The sequence below is a fragment of the Candoia aspera genome, chromosome 12 (assembly GCF_035149785.1).
Source record: "Candoia aspera isolate rCanAsp1 chromosome 12, rCanAsp1.hap2, whole genome shotgun sequence".
NCBI lineage: Eukaryota > Metazoa > Chordata > Lepidosauria > Squamata > Boidae > Candoia > Candoia aspera.
Window position 1 is genome coordinate 17,137,840 of NC_086164.1, and position 16,170 is coordinate 17,154,009.

General features: G+C 42.5%; 1 protein-coding gene across 1 annotated transcript in view; it reads left to right on the forward strand.

The window, feature by feature from the left end:
• The window catches only part of PAK3 (p21 (RAC1) activated kinase 3), a 101,243-nt gene that overhangs the window by 65,427 nt on the left and 19,646 nt on the right, over positions 1-16,170 (forward strand). Inside the window, exons 2-7 of the mRNA XM_063313537.1 lie at positions 12-205; positions 4,048-4,148; positions 10,362-10,515; positions 12,185-12,222; positions 13,607-13,738; positions 14,691-14,853. Of these exons, the coding sequence (XP_063169607.1) occupies positions 34-205; positions 4,048-4,148; positions 10,362-10,515; positions 12,185-12,222; positions 13,607-13,738; positions 14,691-14,853 (760 nt within the window). The 5' untranslated portion in view covers positions 12-33. The remainder of the gene's footprint in view (positions 1-11; positions 206-4,047; positions 4,149-10,361; positions 10,516-12,184; positions 12,223-13,606; positions 13,739-14,690; positions 14,854-16,170) is intronic.

Genomic DNA, 16,170 nt, shown 5'->3' on the forward strand with positions numbered 1-16,170 from the left:
TTGCTTCCCAGGAAGCTGTGAGAATTGCTGAAGATGTCCGAAAGCCTTGATACTGAAGAAAAGCCTCCCGCTCCGCCACTGAGAATGAACAGTAACAACCGCGATTCTTCAGCACTGAACCACAGCTCCAAGCCACTCCCTATGGCGCCTGAAGAGAAGAACAGGAAAGCTCGTCTGCGTTCCATCTTCCCAGGAGGGGATAAAAGTAACGTATCAGCCTAGCAGAGGCCTTCTGGCCTCTTGTTTTCTCATGGTTGTTTTTCTGAGGGGGGGGGGTCCATGGTGGGCAAAAAGGTCAAGATAGCAGCTACAACTGTGTGTTTGGAACCGTGCCCCAATTTTACCTGCATCGTTCATCTGTCACATGTCAAAAGGGACTGAGGGTTTGATACTGTGGGTGCAGTGGTCACCTTGATTTTTTTTTACCCCCCCCCCAACATAAAAAAGGGACGCAGTGGCTCTGTGGGTTAAACTGCTGAGCTGCCGAGCTTGCCGATCGGAAGGTCAGCGGTTCGAATCTGCCTGACGGGGTGAGCTCCCGTGGCTAGTCCCAGCTCCTGCCAACCTAGCAGTTCGAAAACATGCAAATGTGAGTCGATTAATAGGTACCGCTTCGGCAGGCAGGTAACGGCGTTCCATTTAGTCATGCCGGCCACATGACCACGGAGGAAGTGTCTACGGACAAACGCTGGCTCTTCGGCTTTGAAGCGGAGATGAGCACCGCCCCCTAGAGTCGGACACAGCTGGACTTAATGTCAAGGGAAACCTTTACCTTTACTTCACCCCCCAGCATAGGCACCTCTGGCTGGACTCAAAAGAATTATTTTAAGCATGCTCTGTTTATTCTAACTGCTTTGAACGTATAACAAATGGCGTTTAGTCTATAGCAACATTTATAACAAACAGCTTCATAGGTCGCACCAAGCCAGTGCAGTTGGGAGAACTTGCCGCCACTTACTTGTGAACTATCTAACCACATTTGTGTGAGATGATCACACTTCAGAGAAGCTACTGAATGGAAATAGTCCAAATGACCTGGATATCTCTAAATGTTTCCATCGATACACTGTAATGCAGCTTACTAGGCTTTGACTTTGCACGATATGAGAACCTCGCTAACGGTGTGGTTCAGGAAACGATAGTTAAATAACTATGGCTTAATATGATGTGTGAATCCAATCTATGGTTTGTCAAGTAAAGCATGGCAAAAACATATAACTTAGCAGAGTGTGTGAGTCCAAATTCTGAGTGTGCATTTGGAAAGTTCCTTAAAAGCAAAATAATGGAGCATCAGCACTTCTGAGCTCCAGGATGAGGTACTTGTCATATGGAGTACCAGAATAAAATCTCTCTGTCTGTCTGTCTGTGTAGGCAGTTTAATTGAATGATGTCTGTGTGTTTAAGCAGTCCTATCTTGCTATGTCTTCACATTATAATTCCCTTCCTCTTAAGTGCAGGATGTGATGTTGGCTAGAAAAAATAAAGAAATTGCCATTCCTTAGACAGGTTAAATATAGACTTTCCGATCCATCTTTAATTCTTGTGTTAAATGAATTCTTCAATGAAGACATTACTTATGCGGCCCTATTAAGAAGAGACTTTGTAAATGATGTACAGTATGCTGACTTTCCTTGCTGGCATTTCAGTCTTCATGTAACCTTGGCAGATCTATAAAGAGAAACAATAGCCATTTTGTTCTGAGGGTATTTTTAAAAGTAAAAGTCCGTATGTTGTCTCATATGGCCATATATTCCTTCATATGTATCTCCATAATTCCTTCAAAATCTAATTTCTGTTTAAGAAAAGAGAACCACTCTCATGTTTAAGAGAAGACAGAGTGGCTAAGGCAAGATTCTCCAGCTGAGCTTGACTCTTAGTGACTTCACTTCCATGTACTTTTCTGGGCAAATGTGGTTTCCATAGTGGAGAATATCTACGATTCAGGGTTGAATTCTTGGGTTCTTGGTGCTCTCTGAGCTTGCTTCTCTTCCTGCAGACATTTCACTACCAGACCAGGTAACATCATCAGTGGAGGAGGGAATGGAGTTTGTGGGCTGCTTATATGCCCCATCTATAAGCCACTCAAAGCAAGCAAGCAAGCAAAGAGGAAATTAGGCCGAAACATATCCTTTCGCATCATATACCCATTAACCAACACCCAGAGAAGCAGCTCCAGATAAACAAGGTCAATCAGAGAAGAGGCAATATCCCACCCAAACGCAGTCAAGGAAAAAACAATGCCCCGCTGAAGCTGGTAAGACAAACTACCCCATATAAAGCAAGTTTCACTACCCCACATAGTGATGATGTTACCTAGCCTGGCAGTGAAACGTCTGCAAGAAGAGAAGCAAGCTCAGAGAACATCAAGAACATCAAGAACATCAAGAACCCAAATATGTTGGGTTCTTCTATCTTTTTCCTGAGATTTTCTTAATTTCCCAATCTAGCTTACAACCAGGGGTTTTCCTGATATCTCCCATCCAAAGACTAACGCTTATTTTTTCAAGATCAGCGAAAGTTGACAAGGCAATGCCACCAGCTGTGTAGCCCACACTAAAAATACAGGTTGTCATATCACAGGTCATCTTTCTGCTGAACATTGAATATGGGTATATTATAAAGTTATAGATAAAATCGAGATATTTTATTGATAGAAATATAGAGGCAGTACCTGGATTTAGAAGAAAAGTCCTGTGATCAGGACTGTAGGAAAATCATTGGTGGGATGTTGGCTCTCTAGACAGAAGTTGGAAAGTGGAGAAAAAAAATATGAAGTAGGGGGCAAAGAAATTAAAGGCAGGAGATATGATGAAGAAAATGAAATCTAATCATTTACACCAGTATTATTGACTGTGCCTCTCCATATCTTTTTCTCTGCAAGACATCCTTGTTTCCACCACATCCAGATACCACTTTACCTTTTGTTCCTTCAGCTTCTCACTTCTTTCTTTTTGAAGATCTCATCAACTCCATCCAATCATGATTTTCTTAGTCTTCCTCTTCCTCTTGACCCACCCATTCATCCTACATACTTTTGTTTTACAATTTGGTCTTCATTTGCTTTCTCAACGTGCTGTTTTCATACCATTCACTCACTTTAATATTCAATCTGCATTCATTCACCACTCATGTAGCAGGACTTCAAATGGGTGGACATGGCTGCCATCTTGACCTCCCTGTGGATGCTGCTGTATAGAACATAGGGCTTGTAAAGGGGTAAAGAATCTCTTACACAGACTGGCTCAAGTCACACTGTGTTAAGCCAGGATTTTATATACAGGTAGTCCTCACTTAACAACCATTCATTAGGTGACAGTTCGGACTTATGATGGTGCTGAAAAAAACAACTTGTGACCGGTCCTCACACTTAGGACTGTTGCAGCATCCCCACAGTCACGTGATCATGATTTGGGTGCTAGGCAATTGATTTGCATTTATGACCATTGCGGCACCCTGTGGTCACATGATTGCCATTTATGACCTTCCTGGTCAGCTGCACAGGGAACCACTTGATTTGCTTAACTACCATGTGGTTTGCTTAATGCCTGCGGTAATTCACTTAACAGCCCCTGCAAAAAAGGTTGTAAAATCAGGTTGGATCCACTTAATGATCACTTTGCTTAGCAACTGAAATTCTGGTCCCAATTGTGGTAGTTAAGTGAGGACTACCTGTACAATCTTTGTAGGTTAAACTGTAGTACCTTGGTTCACACATAATGCTATAGTGGATGGTTTCCCTATCATGGTCACAAGCAAATTATGACTTCATGTCATGTGTGATCCAGGCTGTAGGACTTCTGAGAAAACCCATCGAGATGGTGGTGTTAGGGTGGTATTTCCATTCAGTTAAGGAGCAAAGCAGAAAATGCTTTGGAATCTGATAAACGAATAAAGCTCCTTAGGTTATACAGCCAAGGATCCTTTAGAATCCAATTTTGTTTTATTCTTCCTGCCCTTCTATTTCTTGCTTTGAATAAACCAGACAGTAAAATCGATGAACAAATGACTACACAGAAAAATAAATGGCTGTTAACATTTTGCCCCTAGCCAATAAGAAGAAAGAGAAAGAGCGTCCTGAAATTTCTCTCCCTTCAGACTTCGAGCACACAATCCACGTTGGGTTTGATGCTGTCACGGGGGAATTCACAGTAAGTCTTCTCTTTATGGTCTACCTTGTATTCCTCTGCACCCTTTCCTCTCCAGTCATTCATTTTGTACGGGAATTTCTTGAATACAGAATGAATGCAAGTACAGTGGTAGTACTCCCCACCTGTATGGTATTCGTTAGAACTGGTGTGCACATGGGGTCTGTGCTGATGTTAGTGCACATTGACTCTTCCCTCAAGTAACAGCTGCACACGCCTTCATCGTGGACCACAAATGGAGGAAAAATGTCCAAACGTATTTAAGCATATGGATCTAATGATTTTATTGTAACCCAGTGTAGGTCTCTTCCCTCCCCAAGGAGAGTTTGTCACAGGCCACAAGCTAAGAAAAACTAAAGATCTGAAGATGCTCTGTTGATCTGGCTCATAGGATATATCAGGAACAAATAGTTAATCCTGATACAGAACATCAAACTGTGGCACTCCAGATATCACTGACCTACACTTCGAATATTGACTAGGAAGCATGGCCAAATGAAGAGAGAGCCTGGGAGTTCTGGTTTTCTGACATGATATCACACAAGCTATTGCTGAATTGTTTATTATTTAGGCCCTTGGATGCATTGACCTCCATGGCTTCAGCCTGGAAGTAGGTTTGCCTTCCCCTTATTTCTGGGTGTGGAAACTTGTAGTTAAATCTAGGGTTACTTATCTCTGGTCTAGGCAGCCAGCCCTACAAGTAGGGATGTGTGTGTAAACTTCTTGACAGTTTAGATAGCCTTTCCTAGCGTGGAGTTTCCAGATGTATGGGGATGGCAACTTCCAGAATTCCCTGTCAGGAAACCATATTGGGGAATGCTGGTTTAAGAGCAGCAGTGTTTAGCAGCACAGACATCTTCCAGATCAGTTATCCACACCTCCTGATATGAACTGCAAATTTCCCACTGGCATATTAGTTACTAGTAAGGCTACACCTCTGAACTTCACAACTTTTTGTGACCAATAAATGGCAGCAAAGAGGTTCCAAAAACTTAACATCTACTGGTTACCTGGACCTTTGTAAGCCAGGTCCAATAGTCCAACTAATTTAGAGGGAGTCTGCCCATACTATTGGCTGGCTGGTGATGGCACATATACTCTGAACTTATGGCAAGTTTGAGAGCATCTATATTCTGCTGCTGATTGATTCAAGATTAAGTTGCCAGATATTCTGATGTCCAAGCTCTGAACAAAGAAACTGAAACAAAGAGCTATTAAGTGTGAGGCAGAGCCTGGCGCCTTTTGATGACTTAAATTAAAAACAACAACAACCCTACATGGAGTTTTGTCCTTCTAATGAATCTTCAGTAGAAACAAAAGACAAAACATTGCCCCATTTCCAGTGGTTCCTCAATAAATACCGTTAGGGGTGTTCACAAAACATGAGATACAATTTGTTTTGGAAGTTCTGCTGAACTATTTTGGATCAGCTGCCAATCCGCAGAGATAAAACCTAGGATATTTGGGCTGTTCGTGGTTTTGATCAGAACACAATCCAACTGGAATGTGATTTTATGGGGTCAGTAGGGCAAAGCTGGTGCATAGCACCCCCTCTGTCCCCTCTGCCTCTCCATGCCCTGTGAGTTTGCCTGTGTCCCCCCCCCCTCCCACACCCACATGTTTCCAGCCTCTTCCTTTCCCTCCCTCCCTCCCTCCCTCCCTGGTCTCCTCTTGGCAGCCATCCTGCCTCCTGCTGATGTCCCCATATTCCATTGCCGAGGAAGATGTTCAGCCTTGGCTGATTCCTACTCTACCTCTACCTGCCCAATTCCGTTCTGCCCCAAACAGCCCCACTTTGTTCTGTATGTGGACCAGACCCGAAGTACACATCTTCAGACTTGGGTAGAGATGACCACAGCCAGCTGTTCTTTGTATGGAGCAGCACACACACCGGCTATTTTGCACATCCCGAGTTTCTGTGTCTGTCTCGCTGCTCACTTAAGCAGTCACGTTTCTCCACCGTGGGGTATCTAGACTCTTTGGCTTCCCTTCTTTGCTTCAGTCCCAGGGAAAGACATTAGGCTGTTCAAGCTGGGAAGAGTGGGTGGAAAAATGTGTCACAGAAAATAAATCAGCAATATCCTCTTGCTGGTTTGCCATTTTTTTTCTCCGCCAAAGTTTCGAGAAATCCATTTTGATGTGGCAGCTTCTACAGTAAGTGGCAGAAGTCTTAATGTCTGATGATGGGGGGACCAAGGATGCTGTGCGACATCTGGAGGACCACACGTCATCCTTCCCTGCTTAGTGCCACTGGAAAAAGGTTAAATGATTTCTCAGGAGTTTGAAAAATGGGAGGTGAGAGCATATGGCCTTGAGTTCCTGAAGGAAAAGTGGAATGGAGATCAAATAAATACATCAGCAGGAACGTATCTGTCATTACTTCTCTAGCCTTGTACAATGCCCTGAAATGGAGATTTTTTTAAAAAGAGAAAATGGAAAATGAAGTTTTGGAGAGAGTAATTCTGAAAAGGACTAGTTGTTCTGTCTGGAGCTGTTTGTTAACAGAGTTGTAAGTGGATCATTAAGATGATTGTTTACGGGGGCCAGTTTCTACAGCAAGAGAGGAACGGATTCACCATCCTTGAAATCACAGGAGAGTTTATTCCTTTGTGAGCCCAGTGCTCCTACTTCCATAGCCATGCTTTATATGTATTATTACATACATTATATGTATTATTTTGTAATAACAATGAGTTGTTCCCAATTAATTAGGATGCCTGTCGCATGTCACCAAAGTTACTAAATTTTAGCATTCACACTATGCCTACAAATAATATCACTGGATGATGTTTAGGTTTTGTATGTTTCTTGCCTGATTTTTATTTAAAAAGCACGAAAATAAATAACTTCTACTTCATTTTTATTCTTTATCAAAACATTTTTGTGGGCCCTAGGTACTGTGATTATTGTGCTTAATGGATGTCAGTTCTGCCTGTAGGACCAATCTGTGTGGTTTTTTTTTTTTTTTGGAAAACTGAATGGTAAGTTCATTGCAGCAAGGATTCTTCTGCTAAGATCTTTTGGCAAAAAAGGTCTTTCCTGGGGTTCATACTCTTTCTTTCAAGTGTTTGAAAGTTCCAGGGGGATGGGAAATATCCCAAATCTGTGCATATGTGCCTCCTTTATTTCTGAGGATAGCTGTCATTCTATCTGTATTAAGCATCATGAATTGTGTGCAATGTGCCCAGTTTTTTTTTTTTCCTGGCGCTTAGGGCCAACCACTGTCCTGGCTGAACTGCCCACATTGCTCATAGCTGTGTCCAAAATCACAACTGGGGACACCTGCTCTGAAGTTTGGCTTTCAGTCATGAACATCCAATGGCATGTTGTTGCTTGTCATTGTGCATGTCCCATTGCCATTTCATTGTTGCCTGGAGCCACTGCAAATAACAGAAATTGGGACACACAACATTGAATGAATTGATTAAAGATGACTTCGCAGAAACAGCTTCCTTCAGCCTTGAGCTCTGTTGCTGAAATGCTGTTGCCTTTAAATAAAAGGGAAAGCTAGGATTTTAACAAGGCACACTTTAAGCTCTGCTTAGCATGGAAGATCAGAGAATGAAAGAGTATAGTTTGGTGTTAATATGGCTACCATAACAGACTTGGAAATCTGGATGACCACTAGACGGCAGAGAGGAGATAAGAGTTTTCTGTATCTCTAGTGGTGGTCCAACTTTGGCAGCCCAGATGTGAAGTGTTCAAGCATCTGTCCTATATGCAGAAAGACCCATATTCAATACTGGGAGCAGAACAACAGCAATTGGGAACTCAGGAAAATAGCTAGCAGTATTAAAGCAGTGACGTAATGTTTTCTTGGACTATGGTAGGCAAGATTTTAGTGCTGCTGGGCACCTTCAAAAAGTTGACAACACATTGTGCTCATACCAAATGGATTCCATGAGAAGGCACCTGCATGGCTTACTCCTTCCCCACTCCCACTAGCCTGCTGCTATTTTTTATTTACTAAGAATGCCAATATAAGGCCCATAAGCGTTATTCTAAATAAAGATGCTTCTACAGGCTGGTTTGTTCCCTTTCAGCATACCAGTTTCTCCTTTTTAAAAGTATGAAATGAATTTTTCAAAATCAGTAGGCAGCTCTGATTTTAAGCACCATGGGAGGTGACACATTGGCTTCCTGTTATGTACCCCTGTACCTTAATGCCAACTTTAAAATATTCTGATTGAAGAAACAAAAAGAAACAGTAACTTTAGATTATAAAAATAACAGTTCCATTTCAGGCAAATAATTTCTTTTTGAGCTATCCTGATTTTTCCTTCTGGCAAACGTTTGGCGTAATGTGGACTGATTTTAGTTATTCTCTAAAGCAGTGTTCCTCAACCTTGGGAACTTTAAGGTGTGTGGACTTCAACTTCCAGAATTCTCCAGCCAGCATGGCTGGCTGGGGAATTCTAGGAATCAAAGTCCTCACATCTTAAAGCTGCCAAGGTTGAGAAACACTGCTCTAAAGTTAAATGCAGATTTGTTTTTCAAGCATTTTCCTGCCCATTTCTAAACCAGCACTTTGTGACTCATAGTCTTTTAGGAGGTGTCCAGGCAAGACTTCAGGGGTGCAATCCAGAACACACATAATCTGAACCTTTATTGGACCCAGTAGCCCTTGCTTGCAAAGAAACCTCTTTATAACTGCTCTGTCAATCTTTGCGTGGAGCACCTTCAGAATGGTCCAGAAAAAAGTCATTCCATCCAACCCCAGTCCATCCTGTTTTTGCAAATCAAGCCCTTGGTCCAATTATAGGCTGCTTATATGAAGAAGAATGACGTTTTAGCAAGCCCCAAACCAGAAGCCAAATTAGCCAGAGCCCCACAGTTTTTTCCAAGTGGGAAAATGACACTTCCAACTGTGGGATTTTTCTGTGGGATTTTTCTCTGTTTTCCAAAATCTCTCCCCCTCTCCCAGTAGCTTGTTAATGACTACTAGTGTTTGCTACCTCCCTCTTTTAGATAGGATGATCTATTGACCCACTGGATTCCATCTCTTTCCCACCTTCTGATTTGTCCCCCATTCTGTTTTAACTTTCTTTTCTTTCTTTATTTACATCCATTGCAGCCAGCTCTCTGTGGTTCACAGATGTATACAGGGAAGCTCTCCGAGGTGCGTCACAGGCCCAAAATAAGCGGCTTCTTTGAGATGTCTTAGTGCTGCAACCGCAGGCTTCATGTGTGTGCAGTAGAGTTTGTGGCTTGCCTTCTTCCCCATGCTCCCATCGTGGACCGCCCTTCCCTCCAAATACCATCAGCCCATATCACCTCTCATTTTTGCAGAAAACCTCTTAAAACAGAAATCACCAAACCCTAAACGGAGCTCAATAATTAATAGAATGTGGCTGTGAGGTGCAAAATATAGTCGTGGGGTGAAGGGGCACACCTGGAAGGGTGGGTTACCCAAACAGGAGGATGCAGTTTGAACAACTTTCTGTTGGTGTGTTCATCAGTGCCACGAAAAGAGGGGAAATGGTTGCTGCTTGAATGCAGGAAATTATACTGGATGTTTTAAAGCATTCCTTAAACCCCCACAAGAATAGCCAGGGAAGCTTCTAGCCTTGGTGTGCGCAACCTCGGGTACCAGGCTGTGCAGTTTGTGGTATGCAATGAGAAAGATGTGGGGGACCCAGGATAGAGGATCTCTCAATGCACCAGCTGCATTACATTACTTAGCATGACTCTTTTGATGCCAAATTGCAGCCCTTCCTTTCATCTCTAGGATATGCTCCCCAAAGCCCAATTAACCAATCAGGAGGTACCTCCTACCCCAATTGGATCTGCTGTTATTGATTGAGTAAAGCACACTTTTTTGGCTATGCATCAGATATCCAGTGTAAGGTTCCTAAAGCCCGCCATGTTTACCTCCAATTTAGATGAGAGGGGGGGGGGGATATCTGCCCTGAATCACAGGGAGTTAGTTTTCCAGTAATAATTGATTTCAGGATGAATTTCATGCACTTTTTGTTCTTGCCACGATCATAAATTTCTTTGTTTTGTTTTGTTTTTAAATTGGATCCAGGTATTAGCTCTTTGTTTTAAGAGAGGATGAGAGAATGATTGCAGCTGCTGTAAACTGTGTAGCTTTAAACGGCTTACAGGCTTACAGGTAACCTGGGACTCTTGGTAAGGAACTGTTTTAGCAGATCATCATCACCCCGAGCTGGCAGAATCCTCTGATTCCTCACCTGTTCTGTTGGGCTTTTGCAGGGCATTCCTGAACAGTGGGCCAGACTATTACAGACTTCCAATATTACCAAACTGGAACAGAAGAAAAACCCTCAGGCTGTTCTGGATGTTCTCAAATTCTACGATTCCAAAGAGACAGTCAACAACCAGAAATATATGAGTTTTACGTCAGGAGGTAAGCAAAGATCATGGAGATCATACCATCAAGGCTGAGAAGAAAAGGCTGCAGCTGGATTTCCATACTGGTACCAAATCATTGACCAGGGACAGGTCATCATGGAGAAAATCTATGTGGTCAGTGAGAGGCAACCCTGCCTTGAGGGCATATAACAAGCATTGTTTGCAGACTACCTCACTGGGTTCATATAATATGCTAAGCTACCCCATCCCTGCCAAAAAACAATGGCTAAGCCCAGTGTGCAATTCCTGTCCAGGTGTAGAACTACCTTCTGGCCAGATAAATGATGCTTTAGATTCCATGCATATGTGTCATGTTCAAGAACTTCAGAAGAGCTTCCAGCAGGTGGCCAAAACCTTTAGTTAGGATTTATTTTAATGTCACCTTCATAAAGCCCTGGATATAAATTGGACTGTTATGGTAAAACATAATTGGATGTTGTCTGTGGATTCAGACATAATGCTAAACGAAGGAGCTGATTAACTCAAGAGTTGTTTGTGCAGTGTTGGCGGAGGGAAGCCTGCAGCCTTCAGGCTGTACAGGGTCTCTTGTCTTGCAGACCTCCCTTGATTTTGGGTGTTTTCTGCAAGCGATCCATTCTGCCTCTTAGTAAGAGTGATCTCTTCCATTCCTGAGATCCTGCTATCAAGGAGAGAAGGAAACAGGAACGAGGTGTCAGAAGGAGACAAAACAGGGAGTCCCACCTTGATCTACCCTCTGATCAAGCCCACTATTTTTTTTTCAGTCCACCTTTCAGTGAGGCCCTCAGAAGATTATCCCTGCACGAATGTGACCATCAATGTCAACAGTCTGGGTCCCCTTGATGTAGCTTTAAATGCTGTTTTTCCTCCTCTTTTCAATAGCAGTCTAAAGTCCAAATGGCACCATAGGTTATGGTTGCATCATATTCACTGTTTTGCTGTCTTTTTTCCTCTGGTGAAATAGCTCGGAATCTCCAGTGGTTGCCTTAAGCCAAGGATAGGTTGTTATTTATTATGATCTTTGGGGGGGGGGGTCTTGAGGGCTGTACGAGGTATGTGGCTGGTAACACAGCAATGCCGCAACTACGGCTGGGGCTGCAGAAGGCACAGCTGGTGACCAGAGGGTAGACAAGGAGCATGATCAAATGAAAGAGAAATGGGGGAAGGATGGAGAGTGGAGCAGCCAGCCAACCTCAAGAAGGTGGGCTGGTGATGGGCAGCTCAGGAATGAGGACAAAGATGGCATGTGGTTGGGAACTATAGATGGCACAATCTTCTTGTGCCTAGCAGTGCCCTTGGGAGAAGCTCAGATCCAGGATCTGCTGATGACAAGTGGGACCAAAAAAATGTAATCCAGGGGTAAGGTGGGGGAGATAAAAATACCAAATACGGAGAATAAGGAAGATTGAGTAAGCTCAGGGGATAGACAATACTGTGTTGGTGGAAAAGAAGAAGAAAAATGGAAAGCGGAGGGCCAATGGAATGAAATATAGTGAAAGAGGACCCAATTGGAGAGCTGGCCCACTGAACAAAAGCATTCCATGCTATATCATTTTATTGCAGAGTCAATCTTCATCATCTAGCTAGGCCCTACTGGACATCATTTGAATTCCTCTTCCCCCATCATTTTTAATAACCATTTATGCTCTACCAAGCCATCATAGATTTTCTTTTGCACATTGCAGATAAGAGTGCCCATGGATATATTGCAGCTCATCCTTCGGTAAGTACTTACCACTGGTTGCAAATGAACCTCTATGTTCTGGAATTCACTTTGTTTTCAGGCTTAATTTGCTGTATACCGGGGTAAAACCGGTCCATTTCATGGAAACCTTTGTTTGAATGAGCAGAATGCATGTTAGCAGGAAAACCCACCAATACATTTAATGTAGTTCACACCAACCTTGTATTGTAAGTATAAATGGTCTTGCTTTTAGTGCTAAGTGACCGATCAGGGACATTTTTCATGTTACGTGACTTAATTTTGCTCTGTCAGCTAGACAACAAAGACCATATTGTGGCAGCAGATAAGAGAGACATACTGCCTAGTCTCTGTGAGATAGACAAGCCCACAAAGCACAAATGCTTCCATAGGTGGGCATTTTAGCAAACATGGATGCATTTAAAAAATTGGTGGGTACAGTACGATTCTGCGAACTGTGTATTTTCCAGCATGACAGAGGCTGAGAAAGGAACAAGAGGAACTCAAGATATAAACAATCAACAGATGGGAGATGAGTTTGTTAGTGGCAAATGGCTTGGGATGAAGAAATTCAAAACTTTCTAAGAGAACCTGCTTTAATGAACTCACCAATAAAAGGGAGAGGCATGTTCCTACCACAACTTCAAGGTTCTGTAGCTTACCCTAATTCTTGTGTTAAAAGATTAAAACGTGCATGATTCTTGCTTTGGTAAGGGACTTGACCTCCAAATATATGGACTTCAACTCCCAGAATTCCCCAGCCTGCCTGGCCATTGCTGCAGATTCAGAGTCAAAGTCTATACATCTGGAAATGCTCAGGTCAGGAAAACTTTGAATCAAGAATACCACATGGAGAGTGAAGTACAGCAGTACCTCCAAATACCCCTCCCATCCCTGCCAATCTGGACATGCTGTCAACTTTCAGTGCAGTAATCTGATCATTTGGGACCCCTGTTTCTCAACATTTCTGCAGGCTGTATTTTACAGTGTTATAAGCCAGGGCTTTGAAGAATTCCATGTTAAAGCAAACATGTTAGAGACTTTGTTTGTACTTTGCAGCACACCATAGTAGGTAGCTTCACACAACCTTAGGGCTTAGCAGGACGGGTGACCTGGGTCAAGGCTGCTCTTGTAAATCTTTGCCAGAGTAGTGTTTGTTACCTGTTTTCCTGTCTTCCCTCAAGGGAGGTGGCTCATGATACCTAACAGCCAGTTGGTGCAACTGGTTTATTATAGAATCTCTGTATGAACTTCCAAGCAGGGGCATGGAAGTGATGGGTGGTGGAAACATCAAGATAGGAGAAGTTAAAAGAGTGAGGGTGAGTTTTTTGTCAGCACTTTCATGTACTGCAGAGGTCTTGTAATTGGGCTGGATCTTCATTGCGTCTGCATCTTTTATCTCCAGAGCACAAAAACAGCGTCAGAACCACCATTGGCTCCCCCAGTTTCTGAAGAAGAGGACGAAGAAGATGAAGAGGAGGAGGATGACAATGAACCACCTCCTGTTATTGCCCCACGGCCAGAGCATACTAAATCAGTAAGATTTTTTGGTTGCCATCGAAGTAGGACTTCTGAATGCTGAAGGAGGCCAGGAAGAAAAGGGCAGCAGATGAAGAATTCAGTCATTTTTTTTAAAACAGAATCTCTGATTTCCCCAGCTGTTTTAGCCTACATGGCTGCAGGGGTAGGACAGTATGCTATTCTCCAGGTTCCCTGACTTTCCTGAGTTACATTTTTAGTAAATAAATAAATGGGAAGGTGATGCATTTCAAGTGCCAAATGCCTGTCTCAGCACAAGTTTCATTTTCAAGAACGTTTCTGAGACCCAAGAGAAAACGGGTGGTGAAAGTGGGTCCCCTGTGCATAAAAAAGACAAGGACATATTGGAATGATTAATTCCAATAGCATCCCAGTGGGGTGATAAAGCAACTTAACAGAGTGATAAAGAGCATTTTCACTTGTGTGCCTTCCATGAAATGAATAATTTGTATCTGAAGCCCAATCCGAATTACTTTAGACAAGAAAATAGATTTGAGGCAGCTATACAGGCAGAATTTCCCTCCCCTTCACATGGTCCAGTTTAGAGTACACAATCGATAATTCAACAAATTGCTCATCATTATTGGTGGTGGCAAGAAATTGTTTTGGAAAAAGAATGGTTTGTATCCATTCCTCGAAATTAATCTGTTGATCCAAGACTGATTTGACAATGCAGTCTTTGATTTGACAATGCCAACATTTTGCCGGTGTATAAAAAGATGTAGCAGAATTCTTCCTCTGGCATTTGGTCATAAATGGAAAGGCATCTTAGAAGTCTTGAAATCCATTCCCTGCTTGCCAAAAGTTTAAATTAAATGTTTGGATAGAAATTGAGTATTTGTGGAAGGGCAGAAGACCACTGGTTGCCATCTGAGAGATGATTCACTGAGGATTTGTTTGGAGTCAGTTCCTCCAGATGTCCATTGATCTCAGATCTTTGTTTCTTTCAGATTTACACGCGTTCTGTGATAGAACCTGTTGCCTCACCAGCCTCAGTGAAAGAATCAACAGCCCCTCAGCCTGAAAATTCGAACACAAGCACTTTGTATAGAAACACGGATCGGCAACGGAAGAAATCCAAGATGACCGATGAAGAGATTCTAGAGAAATTAAGTGAGCATTTTCTCCCTTGTTGCTGTCTTGTTTGCTGACACAATCACATGGTGGAGATAGGAATGTGACAGAAAGAAACAAAACCTTGAGAAGAACAACCATGAGCACTTTTAAGGCCTTCTGATTACAGTGAGAAATTATGTTGGCATAACATGGTGAACCACTTCAGACTAGGATCTACCAGCTGCATTTCCACATTCTTGATTACGGTTACTCTTGGTTAAGTTATTGGCATTGTTGCAAACCCAAGCTCTTGAGAAAGTTTATGGTTCAAACCATTCATGAATTCAGGAAATGGCTTAATTCAATAGCTAGGCTAAGAATGTTGTGTGAAATGCAGCTGGTGAGTTACAACTGACAATCTTGGCTTGATTAGCCAGAAGTCCCACTGTGTTAAAAAAACAGGATATACAATATTCCATGGTAAGCGTGCACAAAAATTGCATGTGCTTAATAAGGACAGCTCTATATACACTTAATGAGAGCAGAATTTTGTCTAATGTTAGAACTTGGGAATCACAGAAATAACTTGATGGGCTTATGACAGGCGAAAGATTAGACGCCATTATTCAAAATGTGTGTGTGTGTGCATCACATAGATGATCCAAATTCATAGAGTCCTGGCATTCTGAACGGTTAGCCAGGTTTCGAAATGGCACCTCCATAATTTGAAAGAGTTTTTTTCCTAAATACCAACCACTGGAAATGAACAGCGAAAGGACCATCGCTTGTTTGTTTGAATTTGAGGGGAGAAGTTATTCTGTTTGGAAAAGGACGTAAAGCTAGGCCTGCCCAGACCACTGAGTGCTTAAGATCATTGGACAGAATAATATCTGGAAATCATTGAGCTTTTGAATTCTAAAATTGTTTGTCTGTGTGTGTGTGTGTGTTGCTTTCTAAAATTTATTTATCAAATTTCGTCACCATCCATCTCCTTCAAAAGAAGGACTCTGGCCGGTTTAGAGTAAAGCCTTTCCTCCCTCCCTCCCTCCCTCTGCTGCTCCGTTCCAGCCAGCCATGCCTGAGTGGTGTACAACATAAATAGAAAATTAAAGCCAATAAGAACAACCCATATGTTCTATAGGAAAATGCCAGTTTGCTGCCATATTACGAAAGAAAACATTTATGGCTGAATAGCATTATTAATGAAGCCCAGTTCGATCTGTCTCCCTGCCCTGAATCTCTAAACTCATTTTGCTTGCTTGATTATTGCCGACTTTCATTTCTCTTCCTTTAATAATGTAATAGGCACATGATTACCATGCTCAAAGGTTTTCCTTCCAGCCAACTTTGAATTGGAGATGGAAAACCTACTTG